At 33.9% G+C, this 23,323-nt stretch overlaps 1 protein-coding gene across 5 annotated transcripts in view; it reads left to right on the forward strand.

Annotated features, from left to right (window-relative positions):
- The window catches only part of LOC118182390 (protein spitz-like), a 140,244-nt gene that overhangs the window by 49,243 nt on the left and 67,678 nt on the right, over positions 1–23,323 (forward strand). For 4 of the 5 annotated variants that reach the window (XM_035351733.2, XM_035351731.2, XM_085814948.1 and 1 more), the window contains exon 2: positions 15,628–15,723. The exons of the other annotated variant lie outside the window; for it this stretch is intronic. In XM_035351733.2, the coding sequence (XP_035207624.1) occupies positions 15,628–15,723 (96 nt within the window). The remainder of the gene's footprint in view (positions 1–15,627; positions 15,724–23,323) is intronic. 5 annotated transcript variants of the gene reach the window in all.

The following is a 23,323-nucleotide window of genomic DNA, read 5'->3' on the forward strand; positions in this document are numbered from 1 at the left end:
TAACTGTTGATTACAGGCATTTTCGATATTTTCCTCATTAAGGCAGAGAACTTTATGAATAATTTTAGCGTGACAGCAGAGCAGTTTGGAAAATGCAAAATTTACGTTTTATACGGCTCTTGTATAAAAATAGTAGTGATAGTCACAAATAGAGTAAAAAGGCCCAGTCAGAACTATGTTTATTGTGCTTTAATAGTTAAATGAAGAAAATGCTGTGTGCCCTTTTACGAGCAAAAATATTCAAAAATAAATTTGCTGGCTTTGATCAGCACAGATTTTGACCGAAATTAAATGCAGTTGTGTTTCGCATAATGAACGCCTGGCATAAGGAACATCCCGTGTAACAAATGCAAGCACAGACCGTGATACAAACACTGTCCCACATTTCCGAGCTCCACTCGAATTTCTCTTCGCAGAGCTAATTTTGTTTTACTTCGTTTTAAAGGCAATTTAAAGTGTTTAAGTGAAAATTAAATAAAAAGATAATGAAAGAGGGGAAGAAAGAGAGAAAAAAAGAAGAGAAAGCTATATACGTACACAAAGACAACAACCAGAGGAACAGGTATATAAGCATATTTCTTTATATTATGTTATCACTGGAGAACTGAAAAATCTCCTTGACTAAAAACATATGAAAACTTAGAAAGAAGTTGTCTCCTTGTAAAAAAAAAGGGGCAGAATGCTAATGGTCCATGCTGACTGCATTTACCAAGGAATTTTTGAAGAAGAGTAAGTTAGATTGATTCCACATTTCTTAAGGAGAAAATTATCACAAAAACTGAGATGAAAAGGGTTGCTGATCTGGTCATTGACAATGTCATGCACTTTTTCAGAGCCATTATAAGAGGAAGACTACTTTATGCAACTTTTAACCAACTTCTTTTTTTTTTTTTTTTTTTTTTTTTTTTAAATTTGTGTATCTCCCAAAACAAACCAGAGATGGATGCGCAAGAAGTTCTGAAATAGGTTAAAATTACTACTGCTATGAGAAACAGCGTTTCGCATAACGAACGCCAACGTAGAACGGATTATGTTCGTTATGTAACGCACCACTTACTCTCGAAAGATAACCCTAAACCTCAGGAAGCAACTTCTGAGCAAAAGCGATGATTGAGACACCGTATCAGGAAAACAGCAGTATGTTTTATATTTTCAGGTGACTTGTTGTTAATTGCTCATAATTAACAAAAATTGTTAATTGCTCACATCTCATTAAACTTGGCAAGAAACTTTTGTTATTTAACTTATTAAAACGTAATGAACATAACATTTTCCTATCTGGATATTTTACTCTACTGAATCTATTTAAAAGAGTTAAATTTTGTATTTTCAAAACCACTTCGCCCTGTCCCTCCCTTCGAATGCTAAACGTGTTCTTATGAAATTTTCTACTTTGTATGAAGGTCCTTCGTAAGTGCTTACGAACAATAAATAATTAAGGAAATGCAGCTTGCGACTACTTTTTCTGAAAATCGTGTGTAAGGTGAAATTCGCAACGCATACAGAATTACGGGAAAGTGTAATTACTTATTGGCACATTGTAAAACATTATGAACATTACATAATGTGGTACTGAAATGCATTATACACTTCATTGTATATTGGAGAGCATCTTTTCTCTCTCATTCTTAAACATGTCAATTTCTCTCTCTTTCTTAAACATATCAGTAAAAGATTCTCATAGTTACAACTTCGAAAGATGATAAAGCAATTAATACAATAAGCAGTTTATCATACATTTGAAAATTTCAGGCGGTTTAGAGAATAATGATAATAATAAAAAAAAAGTGCATGATTTATATCAAGGCATTAAAGCACTGAAAATTCGCGTAAGTACTCACGCTCATACTTAAGCGAATGGTCGAAAGCCAGTGGGATGATTCTGTTGGACGTACGTAGGCGGTGGCGTGGCAAATGCGGTCAAGAGCAGGAGACTGACGTTAATTACGGAAGGGGAAAGTAAACGGCTGTGTCAGGGATCATAAGGGGAGATATATATTTTTTAAAAAAGTGTTTTTTGGCTAGTTTATACATTCAAAGGAAAATACAAGTTACTCACTGAACTTCGCACATTAGTCTGAATAACCTTTAAACCCGATGAACAGTACATTTGTGTGACAAGGCGAGCTTTCTGACTGTACAATCTGTTTTACATTTAGCGAGCTTGTGCCGAATAAGTTTATTCGCTATTTTATGTAATTTCTGCAGTATTTTGTAATTCTTTTATTTTTTTCATTTAAATTTTATTTTTTTAAAGATAATTTCTTTTTATTCACAAATATTTATATTTTCTATTTTTCTAATAAGTGAAACATTTAATTAAATTCTGATATTTTGTTTTCATAAGATCATAAGTACGAAACCTTTGTTAAAATTTTCATAGCTCACTGTAGTTCAGTGACCGTATTTTAATGTGCCATTTCATTCGCGAGTCCATTCATCTGATTTGAAACTTGGGAATGAATTAACAAATCGATCTTTCCATTCAATTGGTCCTATCGACTTGAATACAGTGAGCCTGAGTAAACGGGAAGTATCTTTCGTAAATATAAAAACCATTATAAGCGCATTTCTAAATAATAATTTTAAAATATAATTTTCACAACTGTTTGGCGCTGCTTTCATTTCTTAATTATAAATATAAATATATGTACTGAAAATTACGAAGAGAATAACACATACGTATCTGTTATTACGAGAATAAGTATTGCTAATGTATGCGATAGGGCTTGAAAACTAATTTTGATTCACCTTTCTTTTCTTTATGAATGACGAATATCTGTTTGCCATAAACGTGATCAAATAGGGAATAAGTGTTTAATCCGTAAGATTATAAGTATTGATTAACATTTCATATAACTACTTTTAATTGAGGCTTTCTAAGAGCAACCCCCTTAATTTTGACTCGCAGCTTTTAATTTTAGACTAGGATATGAGCATAGAATCTACCTTTAAACAATGGGATTTTTTTTTAAACACTGTGGCATGACAGTGCCTAGTAATAATAGTTTTAGCGTCACTAAGAATCATTTTCTGTATTCTCATTTTGATTTTTTTCCAAAAGATACTAAAAGCTGCAATTGACGAGTATGAGCAATGCATAATACATACATATATAACGTAAGCATACCATAAAGAAAAATGAACCCCAACAAAAGCTGATCGACTGCTATTAAACTCTAAAGGGAGGTTTATCAGAGGGAAAATGGCAATTAAAATCAATTAAAATTCCATTTAATTGATTTTAATTTTTTATTTACTTTATCGATTTATTATTAATTCTAATGGATTGGAATATTTGAATATGAATTAGCTGAATATTTAAGAAAAATATTATGACTGCGAGAATAGGAAAAAAAAAAAACATTTTTTGAATATTTACTTTCTTATAGAATGCAGATAAATTCATTTTTACTCAATGAAAATCAAAATTTAGTAGCTAATTAATCTGCCCTGTATCGAGCACTTTAGTTCAGTGATCCGTATTAATGTGCGCTTTTTTTTTTAAATTTAAATGTTTCAAGAATAATTAGAAAAGGGCATAACTCTCTTCTTACCCTTAAATTCTTCAATAAAAAAACTGCATTTTCAGCTATAACCAAGTGAAATAATTTTCTAAATATAATTCAAAGCATGAAAAATAAGGTACATAAACAGCTTGGAAATGGAACTAGCATTGAGATTCTCTTTAAGAAATATAGTGAAGCTTAGCAGAAAGTCTACGAAGTGAAGTAATTCCGCAGAATATTTTCTCTTTATGATTAAATTGCACTCAATTATACTTTATAAATGACATGTAAATACTATTTAATGTATATGTGTGGATGTGTGTGTGTGTGTGTAGCTCACTAGCGGCTGAGCTGTAAAACCTGGCAGGTCGATCCGGGGTTCGAATCCGGATCGACGGGGATGGCTGTATTGGCGTTTTCGAGGTTTTCCCCACGTGTAACGTGCATAAGAGTCAGTTTTGCTTCGAAAGTTCTCCACGAGGCACCCTTACCCTTAGGCAAATAACAGTCGAATGCTTTGCTATAATCAAAGAAACCAGACCAAACAATAGATATAAGTAGCTTAAAAACTGCTATATTTACGTATACTTATCAAGTAATATTTCAATATATATAATGATTAAAAGAAAGGAAAAGTAGGATCCTAACTGATTGTATATAATGTAATCCCTATGAAGGCCCTAACAATTCTTTCTCACTTAAAGTCGTAACCCAAAAAGAGAACAAATTAAACTTCAGATACGTATACAATACTGAATCTAATACAAAAAATACAAAATATAAAAATAAATTATATATGTACGAAACCTAACTAACCATTTATATTGATATTACGTAAATATACGTATGGTAATGAACATTGTATAATAAAGATATTTTATACCTTGTTCTATATTTGGTTCCATTTATATATACCTATACATAGATATATATAATTTAAGGATTCAATTTAAGGATTATAGTAGTAGTTAATACTACTACATATAAAACACAAAAGTGCATCATTAATGTATCTTTCAGTATTATTTAACTTCCTTCTTAAGAATTTTCTGCATTATAGTTTGTGTTATTTTATTCTAAGTCTCAAATAAAAACAACTATTGTTTATATGTCATTAGAAAATTAACCAAAAAGCAGCGACCACAATGTAATTGAGAAACAATCCTTAGCCGTGAAAAGGTTGAAAGCCATTCGGTTATGACTATTATCTCACATACTCAGCCACTTCGCATACATGGAACATAGCATTCGAAATGAAAAACTCAATATTTACTACAAATTCATTCGTGTAACAAATATCTGTCTTTCTACACCTATGGCTTTAAAAAAAGATGTTATTTATCTTACAGTTTATCGTTAAGTAATACATTTTCATTTTACAAAATTGCATTCATTCGAAGAATTCAATTTGTATTTTCCTCTGTATAAAACTGAATGTAGAGAAGTTAGATGTTTAAACGACCCCCAAGACCCCGAGCAAGATTACTCCCTAGTTTTCAGCCCCCCTGTGAAAAAAGGGGTTCTAAATTTACGACCTGACCGCATATAAGGGTATTTCACGTAGGCTGCTGTATTTCGTCTAATCGTCATGTGTTCTCAATTTCAATTTTCAAAATTTTATCTTCGCGGATACTTCGTGCTTATATTACAAGATATCTACATTCTACAAGATATCTACAGAACTGTACCTTAATCTAGTTTTTCACCCGCATGTTTAAAATGTATTTCTCCCGCCGTCTTAGCGTGCTTTCGTGGTGTAGTGGTCTGCACGCTGGGCGCATATTCCAGAGGTCCGTGCTTCGATTCCCGGCGAGGGCGTTGCTCATTTTTCATCTCACCTCCCAAAAAATCCTAATGTCTCTACATGTTTAGCTATAAAAAATTTAAATCAATTAATTGAAACTGAAGTTATGCTTCTGGGGTAAATCGTTACTTGTGAAGATGGAATAATCGCTTGGGCCATTGATGTTAATCTTGTCGTTTTGATATATATGGCTCCCGCCTATACATTCGTGAGAATTATACAAACTTACAGTTTCGCCGTACCCAAAATAATTAGAATATCGTTATGGAATAATTTAGTTTCACTGGAGTAAATGTTCTGAAAATGTTTGCTTTAATTATACATCTAGGGAATATTCCTTTTTGTGTGCATTTTGATTGCATCCTTCGTCAATAATGTATCCTGATTTTCTTTTGTATTCTTTGTATCTAATTTGCAGCAGAGAATAAAAGCGAATTTTTTAAAGTTTCCTCGTTAATTAGAGTTTATCAGGGCATTCTTACTATATTTATTTGAATTGTGCATAAGTTGGCTCTTCTGTAACTCTGTATTTCAGTGTTATTATGTAACCAACTCTATGCTTAGACCCCGGTCATTTTCAGTTTCTTTTAAAGACTTACATTTTTATTCTGTCCATGCTTTTTTTCATTCTCCTAGACAATACTCCACAGAAAGTCTAGTTTTGCTGTTATATTGTGCTTAAATTGCTTACCTCGTTTAATATACTGCATCTCATATGTATAATTTTTAGGATTAATGCTAATTTTATAAATGCCTATGGAATAATTACGTTTTCTTCTCTAATTGCTTTATAAAGGTGTAAGGATTATGTTAATTTTATGAACAGTTAAAATTTTGAGTTAAACTTCCTTTCCTATCGCTTCTTAATTTCAACAAACCACTTCCGGCCAGAACGTAGTTTTAGAATCACGTTTGAATACTAATGAGGAAGAGCGGTATTTAACTTCGAAGTTCTACTGTCTTAGTGAGAGAGATACCAAATATTCTGGCTAGTACGCGTCCGCCTTTTTAGGCTACTCTCTCGTAAGCTATTATTACGTTCGGCCGTACTTTAAGCCCTTGATAGCTTCGCAGTCAATTAGCGTTAAGGGGCCGCCAACTCTATTAGAATTTTGATAGCTTCGGCTATATCTCTTTATTTAAGTTAATTTCTTAGTCTCTTAAGTTGAAGCCCGAGTGTCGGCTTTATTGTACAACTCCCAAATGGAGTTCTGTTAGATCTTATTGAAATAATAAAGGGTCTTTTAACCCTTTTCAAGTTTATTTACTGTCTCACGAACTCAAACGATTATTCGCTTATTAGTTCTCAAGATTCTTTACATCCAACTGTAACCTAGAATTACACAGTGGAGAATCCTACAAAAGACAATTTTGGATTTTGGGTGCAGGGCTTGATGCACAACGACCGTAAGTATAGAAGAATTCTTTCTTAATTTTGTACTGATTAAAAGTAGCCCCTCTCGATTCTGAAAGCGGAGCATAAGTTTAGATTATTGGTCTCTTTTTATAAGTTTGGAAGAAAATCATTGATGCAGAAACTTAAGCTACTTACATTGAAGCGAAACACAAGTTTTGTTGTCATAGAACTTTACAAAACCAATCGCTCGTGCAAGGAAAATAAGATTAGAACGTGTAATGATTACATTACGAGTTGTAATGTCCTTAAACAAGGAAAATTTCCTTGCGGGAGTGATAAGTCTATTATTTTCGTTCTAGGAAAACTTTCCTTGCGGAGTAGTTCGTTTTGCAATGTATATATATATATATATATATAAAATGCATTAAATAGTTGCATTACTAATTTAATTATCATAGGAACATGACAACTTTTTTATTTTGCATATGCAGTAGTAAATAGTTATAATACAAAATTCTTTTGTCCTAGGACAAGGAAGCTTCTCTTGTAGAAATAGTTGGTTTTGCATTACATACGCAATAAATAATTGCATTATAAATTATCTCGTCTTAAGACAAGAAGCTGTCGTTGCACGAGTGATTCAGTGATTGGTATTTGAATTGAATGTGCAGTAATAAGAAACATATAATCGTTTTATCTTTTAAATGTACTCGTTCGTGGAAATTATTTTTGATCAGTTACAGGTAGATTTGCTGGAAAGTCGTCTATTTACATCTCTGAATCGTAAAATATTCCGAGAAAATTCTTATTTGCTCTGTTCACCAATTTCCGTATGTTAAATTTCAGTACCTTTGCCCAAATTAAAGAAGTTTGAAAGCGATCTGATGGAGAAATGGTCAACATTCGTCCGCCTTTACCTAAGGGGATACTCTGGGAACTGGTTGCGCCCGTCGATCATCGAGATGGCGACCTTGAACGTGTGCTTTCTCTTTTAACTGCATAGCCCAAAAATGAAAAATACAAAAACAAAAATGTCTTATTTTGCGACAAAGAGAAGTGCGCTTGGAACGTCGACAAAGTTCCCATTCAGGCCGTCTGTTCGGGATGGTGTTTATTTTGAATGTCACGGATGGACGGCGTCGTTGCTTCATCTAAAAACAAATGCGGCAAACCTTCAATTTTCCGCGTTCGCAACCTTCACGTTGTTTTTGCACATACACTGGTCCCGGAAAAGTTGAGCGGTCTTTTAACTCTGTTGTAATTCCTCAGTGCTGTCGTAATTTCTCGATTTTCTTCTTTTGCCTTCCACATATAACCTAGAAGACAAGTCATAAACAACGGGGAAAATGCTCACAAGTGATTTCTACATCGCGTGAAAAAGTGGGGCAATTATTAAAATTTATTTCTGGCTTTTTTGTTGAAACGCTGCTGCTATTTTTTTTATAAATAACGTGTCAGTTTTAGTAATACAATAACTGATAGATTTGTATCCCAATCATTTTCAAAGTGATGCATCAACAACAAAACGTTTCTGATGCTTTTGAAATAAGTTACGCAAATGAATGCATCCTTTTTCCTGCTTTGTTAGGGAAGTGCTCGACGAAGCGGGAAAAGGAAAGTGTTCATGTCAAGGCAGGCTGTAGCAAATGGATCGCGATGAAGCACCCACAGTTAAGTTTTTCGCGCAACATGATCTGCGCAGTTACGTAGTTTCTAGATGAAATATTGGAGAGACCCGGCGTATGACGTAACAGATGAATCCCTTTGGGAACGCGAGTCACGTGTCTGCGATGGATGGAGCACGACCTTGTAGTCTGATTGAGAACGGGTTACGAAAGACACGAGGGTGTTGCGGCTGTCCCACAGGTCCTCGTAGTGACGCAGTTACGGAATATTTCGAGGCGGGGGGGGGGCGGTTTACTATATAAAATTTATAAAAATATCGAGCATTATAAACTGTCATCTGGAAGGCCTACGTGTCTATCAGCTAGCCGACTCCGGGATATTTCCCAATTTGCAAATAACCAACAGAAAAGTTCTGATGTTCCTGCCCCCCCCCGAATCGTACGATTTTCCTTGATCGAACATGTCCAGTTATAAAAAAAAAAAAAAAAAAAAAAAGACCGCCATGGACTTTTTAGCTTGCAAAATCTTGCACCGTTGTTATAAGAAAATAAATTCCACCTTCCCTACGTGGCAAAAATTGTCCTTCTTTTGCGGAATTTGTTATTATGTAAGCTTGTAAATGGTAGCGGCGATAAAAGAAATCCATTTTACCACAGTTTTTAAGGTTGACAGAAGATCATAGATTGTACTGTCAAGACCGTGCAGTAGTCATTAAGATTAATCTTAAACGCGCACAAAATTTATCAGTCTGCTAGAATTCTCGAAGTCTATCTCTGTCTGCAAAAAATTTTTTGCAAGAGCGCAAAAAAATTTTTGCAGCTGAGGATGAGGGTTCGGTAAAGCCATCGAAACTAGTCCTGTGAAAATTTGAAAACGCTGATTTATGTTGTTTGACTTCTGAATTAGTATTTGTTCGGTGTGTTATTGTGTCTTAATTAAGTGAACTTATTATAAAACTAAAGCTACATAACATTAGAGGTTATATAATTGTTGAACAGAGACTAATAAATTCGCCTATAGGTTCTGTAGAGGATAACATCTACTTTCTACTTTCTTTAAAACAAAACAAACAATCAAACGAAAAAATAGTATAAAAAAAAAAAAAAAACGAAAATATATTACTACATATTCCTTAGAATACAACAAATATGCTGCTGATTACATAGACACAATATGCACAAGGAAGCTATAAACCCAATAATTAAATATAGTACAAAATAATTGCTAGTTATAAATTAGACGTAATATTAATATATATATAAATATATTGGAAACTATGGAATCAAACAAAATATAAAATTATTGGATTGATCAAATAAATATATTAGATTAATAACACTAGATGTGTTTATTTTAAGGGAACAAAAATTAGGGAGTCAAAAATACAGTCATACTATTCAGTTGACACAATCACAGTATTAGAAACATTATTAAGAATATATTATACCGATACACTAAACTAATATTCTTTCAGGATTCTACAACAGAATTTCTGATAAAAAATATAGGTAACAGGTTTGACCAAGAAAAGAAAGGTAGAAAGAGTGTAGTCCCAACCGGCATATTCTGCTGCACAATATTTTATGGTCTGTGAAAGTTTGTTAAATGCGGTTTTATTTTCTAATAAATTTTCAAACGAGTGCCAGTTATTTTCGATCGGTTTTTTTCAAACGTGTTTGAGAAGTATTTCTGCAGTGAAACAGGAAATGAGCTGAATCCTCTACTTCATCGCAGCTGCAGTTATCCGAGGTACGGACATTAAATCTTTTAAGATAACTCGGAAAGGGGCGGTGCCCCGTTAGAAATTGAGTTATGTAGCTATTGCAAGTTTTAAGCTTGAAGTTTACTTTTGGATAAAATTTAAATGTTCTGCGTCCTGCTGTGGCCTCAGCCCACCAGTTCTGCCACATTGTTTTGAGTTTTGCTGATGTGATTTTTTTCAGGTAGGGTTCTGGTAGTTTCATCGGGTATTCCTGTTGTGGGATATTGTTCGCAGTTTGTTTCCTAGTTCGTCTGCTTGCTCATTACCCTGAATGCCAACGCGTAGGCTCACCAGTCTGTATAAGGAAATTTCTCTTTGATCTTTGTTTGGCTTCAGCAAAAGTACTATTTCCATCCATGCCTTGTCTAGGTTTCGAATGCGGGCCCACCAGTACTACAGTTAGTGTCACTAACCTCTACGCGGTTTAGGTGACGTTAATGACAGGAGAGAAATACGTTTATTTGGAAAACGAGACGACTATTCTTTCCTGAATTTCTGCAGATTTTACTTCGTACCCTCATACGAATCGTTGCAGTTCGCTCAGGTCTAAAATCCGGCTTGATAAAGGAACATTAATCCTGGCTTTTGGTGCGTGATTCGTGGGTTGCATCTGCAAGCCAGTTATCCCTGATCTACTTTTCAACCTTCGTGACGAGAGACCTAACGGGGAAAGAAAGCGAAACTGTCAAAGGTTTCCTTTGAGTTGATCATTTCTCTTTAGGCGCTTTAACGAGTTCCCAGGAACAAATCCATTGTCTTTCGTTATCAGTTCCCACCTCCACTCCGTTCTTAGAAATGTCCAGCATTTTCGGAACGAGAATAATGTGCATACATTGTAAATGGAACGGTTCCTACTTATCAATTTTTTGCATTTAAGCTTCAGCTGAGTTAGTGGCGCCTCGCTGATTATGCCGCATTTAAGCAGACTGGTAAAAATAAAATCTCAGAAGCAATTAGTTGATATCGATCAAAAGGTTGGAGATCCTCTAGAGAAACAAATCACCTGGCACTGCGATGATTTTTGCATTATTTCTGTCTAGGACTGATGGCGAATATATTTTATTCAAAATGCTTGCGCTAGTGCTGATTCGTGAACAATGGAGAAAACTCTTTTTTGAAGATATTGTGTGCTTGATTTCGCAAAGTTTGCACTGTTTTTGAAGTTTTTCTTGAATATGAAATCTTAAATATTGGAAGGGGATAATTTCGAAATACTGGTAATTTTATTCTAGAAATGATTAAAGACGACTTTTTTAAAGAGCGGAAGAAAATTTGCAAATGTGTGATTCTGGGTAAATTATGTGCATACCGTTATACCGTTATCACTTTCCCAAAACAACGAAACTGCACTTTTTGCTCGTAATTTTTTTTTTTTTTTTTTTCTCCTAAATGAATTTTCTAAGTTGCTTTCTGGTGGTTTACTCTGTACTGAAAGAATATGACGTAAGCAAAATTTTCTTTCAGATGTGTATTGTATAAAAGTAAGTCATAGTTTTATTTATTTATTTATTTATTTATTTATTTATTTATTTTTTTATCCTCAAAAACTTTCTCCAAATTTCCTCTTTGAAACTCTTTCCTATAGAAAAAGGATTTCGCTGATTCGTCATTCTGGTTTACTATCTAAGAAAGAAGATATTTATAGTGTAAGGGTTTGTTACCTTCCAAAAATGTTTCAAAATGCTTGGAAATGAAAATAAAAAATTCCAATGCATGCAAAAGTTAGATACAAACTAAATTACGCCATTTATCTTATATAATTCTTAGTTCCACTAGCGCAGCATGTGTAAAAGGATACCTAATGGAACCGAAGCTCCCACAAACACTAACTGTTTGTTCGATTTCTAGGAGCCGAAAGCTTATAATGATGTATGATGTTGCTAAAATAATGACAATAAATTAAAATAACATTTTTAAGACCATTAAAATCAATTTGCAAAAAAAAAAAAAAAAAAAAAAAAAAATTGCTGAAAATCAATTTGCAGAAAACAAAAATTTGTTTTTCCCATACATTTTCTCCCGAAAAGTGGTTATTTTATAATTAAAAGTGAACGAAAATTACAATGCTTAGCCAGTACCCGGAATCAGAAAATTTCGTTTTGTAATTCCAAACTGTAGTAATCAAGTAATTAAAAGCACCGAATATTCATTCATTTCGCCATTAAAGTGTTAAATTTTTGTCATTTCTATCGATGATTTAAATAAACACAAGTTACAATCTCGTATAAAGCCATCCACGAAACTACCTTTAGTTCATAAACAGCTTTTGGGGGTATAGAAAACAGCTTTTTGAAATAGAAACAGCTGTTCATAAACAGGTTTTTGGGGATATGTTTTTAATTAGCTTATAAACTGTTTTCATAAAGGAGTAACTGACAAGTACTCTAAAAAAAACTATATGCAAGGATTTTAATTATCAGTACAGATACTAAAACCATAGATAAATGAAATTCGGATAAATAATGATGAAGCACTTTTTGTTTGCAAACCATAGAAACTGAAAAAAATATTTTCCTTCTATTAGATGGCATTTTACTTTGGTTGCGTCATGTGTACAAGACATCAGAAACTTATCCTCTTCTACTTCAAATCAGACACGCTAAATCATTTCGCAAGATTTCGTTTACAGCAAGAAAAAGTCGTCTATCTGATCAACACGAAAATAAATTTTTTAAATTTGCATTTTTACTTTCGAAATACATTGGAGCTGCCCTTTAAAAATCTTCCAACGTGTTAATCGTCATTGCGAAGATTGCAATAGACGAATTGATTTAAAGAAGTCAAGCATTTTTTAAATTAAACAAAATTCCATAGGTTAATAATACTCTTTACTTGCACCGTTAAAAACAGTCTGCATTAGAACGTTAAGGTGAATTTACTCCACGTCTCTAATGTGTAATACATAAGAATTTGAAGATTTTTCAATGTGAACTGATTTTTTTCCTAGTGGCCAGCACTTATTTCAACCAGCTTCGATTAGGCATTCGCTGGAAGATAGCTGGACACTTCGAGATCTTACCTCTGAATACGTTCCAAGGATATACTGCGGGAGAACATGGATATATTTTCCTCAGAGGGGCCACAGAAACGCGCGGGCATACGTGTGTCACTACGGATTTGAACCTGTGTCCTTATGTGTAAAAAGCTGGTTCCATTGACGGCAAATGCCGGTAATAACTGAATTATTGGAATTATATCTATTTAATCAGAACATTACCTAATCTATTTTCATTTGAATTCGATGCAACTCCAGTTTTAGCCGCACCTTAGCTATTTGGAATACCATTTGTCCAGATCGTTTGTTTTTCTTTGTAATCCAAGTAAAATTAATCTTACTGTTAACTTATTTTAGCATTTACTAATTATTCCGTTGACTGAAATACTATGAAAGGCTGACGCAGTAGACTGTGTGTTTTTTTATGCGCTTAAAATTAAATTATTTCAGTGAGCAAGCGTGTGTGTGTAACTTGTTTAACTAAAGACAGATAGAAATATCAATGGGAGAATTTGATGCTAATAAGCAAGCAACAATCTACAGTCTTTTGTAACTTTGGTCATTAGTTATTGATGAGAAAACTCAACTGCACTGCCAACAATTACCTACGTTAATAATTAACGCAACTAATACAAGTGCAACTTGACACGAGAAACGTAAGATAAAATAACTGTAAAAGTTGAACAAGTAGCCTGATCTACAGCGTTCGACTCTGTGTACGGTATAATGTATAAATATTAATCGAAAAGGAATTAGGTATTCTAAATAGACCTGCCGATTTTTGTTTATTCATCCTTTTCCTTAAAAATAGACTAAACATACACGTTGACATTATATCATCTGCCTCAACACATTATATTGTACATCTAAAAAAGTTTTCTTATTATAGTACGCAACGTAATTACATCTCTGTTTAGATACACAAAAAATGTTCTTTATTTCGCACATTAGTGCATAAAGAAAAAAAAAGTAAGGAAAGAAAGAAAGGAAAAGATTAACTAAACGCTCATTTCAATAATTTAAATCTTTATTATTTTTTAATTATGTGTCTTATAATATCTAAATGTGTCTACTTAACTCAAACTACTTGCTATGCACGTAACAGCTAAGCTGAATAAGTTAATTCTAATAGTCGGCAAGATATTGCTTCTTTTATGTTTACTATAGACTAAAGATACTAGCTCAAAAGGTAAAAATCTAACGTAGTCTTTACTGTGGTATTACAGCTAAAAAGCGTAACAAAAGAAATATTTTGACTTCTCGTCGGCAACTCACTGCTGTATGTCGATTGGCTTACTTCAATAAAATCCGGCGCGACGTTACAGCACTGTCGTGTCTGACGAAAACAGACAACTAATTTTTCTGCACTTAATTGAATGTGACTAACATAAGGCGTTCAAGCTTCTGTACTGGTGAACGGCTATTTTATGTAAGCAGCAGCACAAAGGCGAGGATTCTACTCCAAATGCTGGATAAGATTTTATTTGAATTTTAACTCAGAGCCTCTTGCCATCCAATTTGCATAAGCCTCTGTACTAAATCAGTGCGTGATAAACAAGGCATAAATGGGGAAAAAATAACATAAGGCTAACTGTTAGTAAAACTTAAATCATAAATGTCTCAATGTGACTAATAATTTTATGAATATTTTCAGAATCATTATAATTAAGAAAAGCTGTTTCTAACGCCATATATTATGTACCTTTCCATTTGTTTATATCTTAATGGATTTGCATTAACTTGTTTTGATAGCGAGAAAACACACGTAGGCTATCTACCAAAGTGAAGGAATGGCTTCGTGGAGGAAAATTTTAAGAGGAGCTCACATTTTGGCTTTGTACAGGATAAAAACTTTCATGCAGCCTGCTCTTCCAGGGGCACTTGAACGGCGTGTTCAGCGATTTATCCACTCGGCCGCTAGTAGGACATTTTGGCCAGTAATGGATTTAATTTAGTTTTATATTTTATTTTGTGAAAAGATGAGGGTTTTATTTTTTTAACTGCTTAGTTTTTGTTGAAATAAAAAATATCATGTACTGTAGTAAATGCGCATTTGAGCTATTGGAGGGAAAAATAATAGTTAACAAATACTCAATCAAACGGATTTTACCGAATATTCGAATGAATTATGGTTGCAGTAAGTCTGTATATTTCGCATGCTTCTGTCCTAGAAAGTTAGGTAAATACTGAAAATTTTATTTAATTTGACTTCAACTTCAGAGATATTAGAGTTGATCGGATTTTGTGTCAGAATAATTCATTTTGTATGAAATGAGACAAAATCATTTTTGATATATCATGTTGTGTGAAATGAGACAAAATAATTTTGAAGCAGTAAATTAAGATAAAACACGTTAGTGCATATTTTTTTTCAATAAATTTATAAGTTAATTTAAACTAAAAGCTTTAATCTATTTCCGATCTTGTTCTGTGATAGTCACAACCATTAAAAGTATTCCTTTTGCAGTGCATTATAAGTTATGCTTGGGAATGAAGAATTATTGGTTAATTTCTTCTTACAGTGTTTAACTACTTTTGCAACCTTTATCTGAGAGAAAAACTTCTTTTTCACAGGACCTGGTCGGCCTTGGATCAGCAGTCACACTTCCACAATGGTTCCTCAACTTCTTTTCGCCCTTCTGTACATTTTTACGGTTTTCAGGATAGCAGGTAAGTAAAGAAAAAAATAATAATAATAATAATAATAATAATAATTGTCAAAAAAAATTACAAACAAAATATACTAAAGAATATTTTCTAAAACTTTTCATTGGACAAAAAACAAAATTTTCCACCCCCAATTTTGAGGGAGAGCATCCGGGGGTCTCTCACCCCTCTCCACTCCCACCAATCCACACGAAAGGACTTTATATTACATCCACAGAAGAGGACTGCATATTTAGAGTGCTGCCATGCCGCACCGACAATATAAGTTTATACACATCCATGTCTTCTCCGGGATTCGAACCCGAACCCTTCGGTACTATAGTAGGCTTCCCTAACCACTACACCGTCTGGGCGACGTCGTTGTCTATCTTTCCAAATACTTAAGCTACAGACAAGAAAAACAAAATCCGCTTGTCTAACGAGCAATCTAGGAAGACAAGCGGTGTTGAGACAATTATTACGTTTTCTTGAAAGTGTTCGAAGAACGCATTTAAGTGACTAAAACAATAACCCGCTTACTTGATTCAAAAAGCACTTCAAATGTTCTAAAAGTTTCTCAAATCTAAAAATGTCTAAATATTCTAAAAGCTTCTAGGTAAACCTTATTATAGTTTGTACAAAGCAATAAATGTAGAAAACTATTTTCTTGCAGCTTTTTGTCTCCTCGCTTTTTGAAAAGAAATCAGTAGTTCTTCTTAATCACTTCTAAAAAACAAACTTCCAATTAATTAAGCGAATAAGAAAACAAACACTTATAAGGTATTTCTCCCGCCTTCTTAGCATGCCTTCGTAGTGTGGTGGTCTGCATGCTGGGCACGTATTCCAGAGGTCCGTGGTTCGATTCCCGGCGAGGGCGTTGCTCATTTTTCATCTCTCCTGCTTCCAATTAACCTAATGTCTCTACACACTCATAATATTGTTAGATATTTGCTATGCTTACAAATGATATTATAGAACTCATTCTTCTTGAAAGCTATGAATACCTATGAATATCTTGAAACATCGATATGCTAACGTAATGTACAGAATTCATCGATTATTTAAATCCGAAATCAACTACGGTTATAAAAAGAAAATAACAAAACAAAATAGGAAAATGTATGTTTCATATTTTGTTGTCTAAATCACGATATTACTTATGTACTTCTTCTGTTACTCGAGTTTTACATTGGCTTCTCTTGGCAATTAATGGAACAAAATTTGCACTTTTAAAGTAGCTGATAAGGATGAATTTTGTAAAGTTTGGCCTACATAACCTTATGCAGATAGCATTAATGCTACTTAGGGCAGACTATCCCAGTTGGGTAACCTCTTTTACCTTTCATTGCTTTGGTGTTATAGTAACTCTTATCTTTTGGAGGTTTTCTGTCAATTAATAATTGCATTTACTTCATTGTCTATATGGATAACATCAATAGTATATGGATAACATAATAGTTAAAGTAATTGCATATTTGCAAGTGCCATGTCACGATCTACGATCTGTAAGAACAAATTGAAGAACTAAGTGTAACAAAATATTGCTGTTTTAAATACTTAATAGACATTTCCAGTAGCAATATTTGTACAATTTTCAGGATATAACTTCGCTTCAGCGGCTGAGGAACGGAATAAGATATGTATGTGTCTATTCTAAAACATGTTGTATCGGGTCAGTCCATAAGTTCGTGTGCATTAAGAGTATGCGTGGAATTCACTATGACGCATTTACTAAAACAATACAATTTTAAACCTATTGAAACTTGTCATCGTTTGACTAACATATTATTCAGTTCATCACCAACTTTCTTAAATATCGAACGCATTTTAGTACCCATTGAAGATGAATATAGATAATCAGTACAAACGTGCTGTGCTACATTTTTTATTTTCGTGTGGTGAATGAATCTGCCAGGTTTGCAGCAATAAAAATTAATAGTGTACATGGTGAACACAATATTAGTGTAAGGACTGCCCAGAAATGGTTTAAAAAATTTCAAGTTGGAAAAAGCAGAATTAATGATGAACCCCGTTCAGTACGTTTTGAACTGTTAGAACCAAATCAAACGATTAATTCAGAAGTTTACAGTGAACTTCTGAATTAATCGTTTCGTCTAAACTCAGAATAAAAACCGTCTAAACTCAGAATTGATCAAAAAATGCCCACGATTGGTGAATATCAAGAAAGTGTTGTTTCATCATGATAACGCTAGACCGCATAGGGCTCGAACAACGCTGAAAAAAAAAAAAAAAAAAAAAAAAAATAGTGAATTTAATTAGGAATTTTTGCCACATTCTGCTTACTCCCCAGATATTGCCCCAAGTGATTTTCACTTATTTCGTGCCTTACAAAATTTTTTACTGGGAAAAAATTTAATTCTAAACAGGATGTATACAATGAACTTTCAAGTTTTTTTGCATCAAAACCAGAGTCTTTCTACAGCAATGGCATAAAAAAGCTGCCTGTAAGATGGCGAGACATAGTAGATAATGGAGGAAAATATATAATTGATTAAAATGTTAAATTGTATTTTTTTATATTATTTAAAAATTTACCAAAAATGCACACGAAGTTATGGACTGACCCAATATAATACTAGCAGAAACTACTTTAACCGGTAAGATCTTGAATATTAATTTGCACATGCCTACCAGTGAAGAACCATCACTGAACTAGAATCGTATAGTATCCTACTTAAAACACTTGTGTCGGAAATGAACTAAAGACTAAATTTAAGTTAGTTTCTCACTGACTGGAATTGGTGCGCTCAACCAGACTCAAACATTCTTCTCTTGAACTGCATTAGTATGTTTGCTATGTTGAGCTACAGACGGGTAACAGTCGCGTGCTTCCTTGAAATTAATCAGTCGATCAACGATTCACCGTTTTAAAACATGAGATTGTGGATTTCTTTAATTTCGAAGTCTAGACCTCAGTTTTTTTTTTTTTTTTTTTTTTCCATAACCGCAATACTAGATACGCAGCTGAAGCTGTGATGATATTCAGTTTCCTTCAGGATTGTTGAGAGGATACGATGAGGGCTCCTAGAGCTGAAGAACTTCACCAGGAGGCTCCCCCACGCTGAGATGCAAGGGGGTGACCTATTGAAAGACGTGGGGCTTCAAATACAAGGGGAAGGAGGATTCGGAGACAAATCCCGAGTGGAAGTAAGAGGGGTCGCGTGTCGGAACAGATGGCCACGTGCGCCTGACACGCGTCTCAACTTCAACATCTGGCACTCACGTACACAACTGTCTTCGTCGTAAGAAGGGGATTTTTTGCCAGCTTCTGGAGGAGGCTGCTCCTGCCGGCAGAAGGTACACACTCTCTCGATTCTTTGTCAGTCCTGCACGGACCGGTACAGACTCACCTACAGTGCACTTGGTTAAGATCTGCTTGCTTTTTTCGTCACCTTTTATCTGCTTTTAATCATTAGATCATACACCTAAGAATAGTTCCCTTTGGTTACGCATTTCTTTAGACGCGTAACATGATAGTATATGTACAATCTAAGTAAGTAAGGATCAAATCTCCGAATGAAAAATACAAAAATCATCAGGCTTCCATTAAACCTAAAGTTTGTAACTATTGTCAAATTTTTTCCATTTCCTTAAGACAATAATTTTGTGATAAAAAGTTATTCATTTAATCTTATTGCAATTAATCTTACTGTATAAAAGATCTAAAAGGAAAGAGAATAGGTCGGGGTGAATGGGAATCACCCCGACCTATTCTCTTTCCTTTTAGATCTTTTAGATCCTTACAAATCACCCATTCTTGTGCAGTTACAATTGACACTGTGGTGACTTTAAAACATATACATTTGCAACTGTAAATTCTCATTACAACTAGTTTTAAAGAGACAATGAGAAAATGCCTTTAAAGAGGAAGAAAAAGAAAACCTTCAGGTGCATCAAAGTGAACTGAAAAAATTTCTAGTGACAGGATCGGCTGCATTGTTTTCGCGTGTAATATGACTACGGGCCTCTTTGCATATAATAAACATTCTTGATAAGGCACGTAGCCCTCGCGTGCCTTTCCAGAATCGTTTAATCGCCTGAATAAGTTAATATTAAAGAACGTACACAACTCCTTGAATCTTCATTATACTGAGGTTTGATAAGAAACAAATAAATGAAAAACTGATCATAATTTTTTTTTATCGTGTCGGTGGCGTGTGTCCGAATGTCAAGACTTTCAGCAACCATCTCTTTTAAGACGCAGTCCGTTTTCAAAAGCTAATTTTTGAAGTACCCATAATTGTTTGCAGTCACGCAAGGATTTTGCGTACGCCACAGGAACTGCACTCGTTCTACGAAAAGCCCAGATTTTACAGAATGGTTCTACATTCTTTGTCGAATAATACGAAATTTTTAATGCAACAAGCATACACTCGCGCCTTAAAAATATTTCTTGTAGGAACTTTTGTGTGAGAGAATTTCAAGCACGTATTTCTTGAGATAGATTTTGAATATAGTTCGATAGGATGCATTTTCAGACATAAAAATGTTTGCCTACTTTTAACGTCAGGGCCTTTATGCTAAGCTGCTATGATTTATCATATATTCAGCTTCGTGTATGCTGCTGTATGAAGCACCTGTCATTTATTTTCTTTTCAATCTGGTGAATACCAGTTACCAAAATGTTGCCTTTCATTGTGACAGGAGATCTTTATTTTATCATTCAAATTACAGCTGTTTAACAAACTATACAATTTAAAGACAATAACATTTCAATAACCCATCTAATCAATATAATTCAAAATACATTTAGTTTACAATGTATCCAGTTGATATTCGTTAATATTTGCCTTATTACTGCAATTAACAGAAGAGGTTCTTAACGCCATACATCACACACTTCGAGAAGAAACATTTGGTTTTTAGTAATATGTTCAACTGATATAATTTAAAATTCATTTAATTTGTTATTAATAATTGTGAATATTTGCAGCTTTATTGTAATTAATTTTAAATTTTTTCCCGATTTTCTTCCACAATTTTTTCATAGATAGAACGTGGGGAAGTTTTATGAATATTTGTTTCATTGGCCTTTTATTTCTTAGCTTCTGCTGATAACCTCCTTCATATGAATATCAGTAAAACAAGAAACAAAAAGGCTATTATTTCTATTTCAGTTTTAAGTAAAGCAAATTCTGGTTATCTAAGGCAAAGTACAAAGGGATTATCTGCCCACAAATAAAGGATGTTTTTAAAGAGAATTTTTTAAGGGAATCTTCTAGTTTTTATGTTACGCGTTGGAAAGATAGAAGATATCATGATACAGAATCGGAATCGGAATTGAATTAACTATTCCAGAAATGCATGGCCATTACTAACTAGAGTCAAGATAGCTAGTGATTTTTATAATAGAATAGACATTTTTAGTTGGCGTAGACTAACGACACCATAATGGAACTCCTTTTCTAAATCAACTAATTGGTCTAAAAATTTCAATATGTGCTTGCTGAAATAGTTTCGCAAAGTACTGTTAAGTTTCCGATCTATATATAATTAATTAATTTACAATACTTTTTTTCAAAACAGTAACCTAAACACTTCATCAAGCGATGTTTCCTTTTATACTTTGAGAGGTGCATCCTAACTTGCCCCTAATTACAACTACTCTCAGCAGAATAGTTGAAAGAGAGAATGTCGGCTCATTGCGGTCTTCTGTAGCGATGGCGACACCCTTGTCTGACCACAGTGATCTATTGTGCGGCCGCTTGTTCTGCGGTATCAAAAAGCGGTATCTCTTTGGGAGACCTCTTTCCTGAATCTCTTGATCGGACATTTCGTAAACAATTGAGACATTTGCACGTCATAGGCCCCGCGCACTCAGTCTTTTGACAACAAGTAGCGATTCGTAGAGAGGTTGTGCACCGAGACCTTGACCTTAGCGTTGAGACGTGACACACATTGCGTCGGAGGGGGGCGGGCTTCCTGTGTGCGGAGGAAGCCGCATCGGGAACAGCCATCCCTGTTTCCGCTGGCGTTGCGCTCTAGCGGAGCGCGCGCGCGCACTCCCGTTTCGTGCCCTCTCAAGATGCCGCGCCCCGAACCGCATTTTCCGGGCGGCTTTTCTGCCGATCCTTGGAATGTAAACCATTTACAGGAACCTAGAGACAGTGATACCTCGGTTATCCGAACTTATCCTGAGATCGATTATTCGATTATTAATACCTCGATTTTCTGAATCAAGACCAGGACAAGAAAGAATATTCAATTTTCGTAGTTGGGGTTGAAGGGGGGGGGAGAATATTTACTTTCCTACATTACATAAATTATTTTAAGGTAAACATGAATTTATTCTGAAGCATAAAGTGTTTTATTGCGACATTCGTTTATTTTTCAGCAACACGAATGAGGATTAATGCTTCTAAGTCCTACTTTTTCCACATTGTATCCCATACTTAAGGCAATTCTTGTTCCGCCATCTTCTCGCTCCCCCCAAACGATCTCAAAAGTATTATTTTCAAAATGTAAAAAGACATCCTAGCAAAATAACATCCGCACATACAATCATGTCTTGGAAACTGACAGATGGATGAATGGAAAGAAACTAGAAGCAGCATTTATCATCCTAAAAGCCTTGACAAATGTGGTCATTACGCCAATGAGCTATAAAGACGGGGAGATTTACAGGTCAGTAAAGCATATAATCTCTATTCGTACATTATCATAAAAGGTTAGAAATTTTATCATTATGGGAATTTCACAGTTGGGTAAACATACTGAAGCCGAACGAAATCTCAAAGCTTTCACACCTGTATACGCTGTATGCGGGAATTATGTATTATCATCAAAAATTGAAAACTAAAAATTTATTTTGAATTTTGTGTCGAAATATTTAAAGGCCAGAATAAATTTGAAGAGGAAAAAAGTTGATGAACTTTATCACAGACATATAATAATAAATTCTGAGATAAAAATTTAGAAGGAAAATTCATTTATCGATCATTTCAATATTGTAAAGGCACGAGATCTCGTCTCCACTCGCTTCTGCGTATAACCGATTCGCAAAGAATTGCCAACATTTTCATTTAAATTTTCAACACTTTTTCACTTGAAAGATCACTTTTTCATTTAAAAATTTATCCTTCATATTTAATCAGCTTGTTTATTGATTAACAAACTAAGGGAATAAAAAGCACTAAACCTACGTCTTGATAATATTAATCTATTTTACTTCTTTCTAACAATGGATCTAATTCATATGAATTGAAATTCATTTATTTTATGTTATATCCATCTGATAATTTTTATAAACATTTGGTACTTTGTCGTAATTAAAGAAAGGCATTTCTCGTGCCATGTAATATAACTGGTTCAGAACATTTTTTTCAGGAAAAATATATGTTGTTTTATGTTTTACACTTTTTCAATTTTTTAAAATCTTTAAGTGATTTTTTTAGATATTAAACTTTAATTTGAGTTTTTAGTTTGCATTTGTGGATATTACATACTTAACTTAATCTGGAATATTTTAAATAGACTTGAACATTCAGTTGTGTAAGAATAACAGTTAATAAGAATTAATTTAGAAGTCAAACAACAAAAATTAACATTATATTTGCAAATTTTCACAGGACTTGTTCCGATGATTTTAGCGAACCATCAGCCT

This window comes from Stegodyphus dumicola, chromosome 4 (assembly GCF_044657685.1).
Source record: "Stegodyphus dumicola isolate Sdum_Otavi_A_Nest chromosome 4, ASM4465768v1".
NCBI lineage: Eukaryota > Metazoa > Arthropoda > Arachnida > Araneae > Eresidae > Stegodyphus > Stegodyphus dumicola.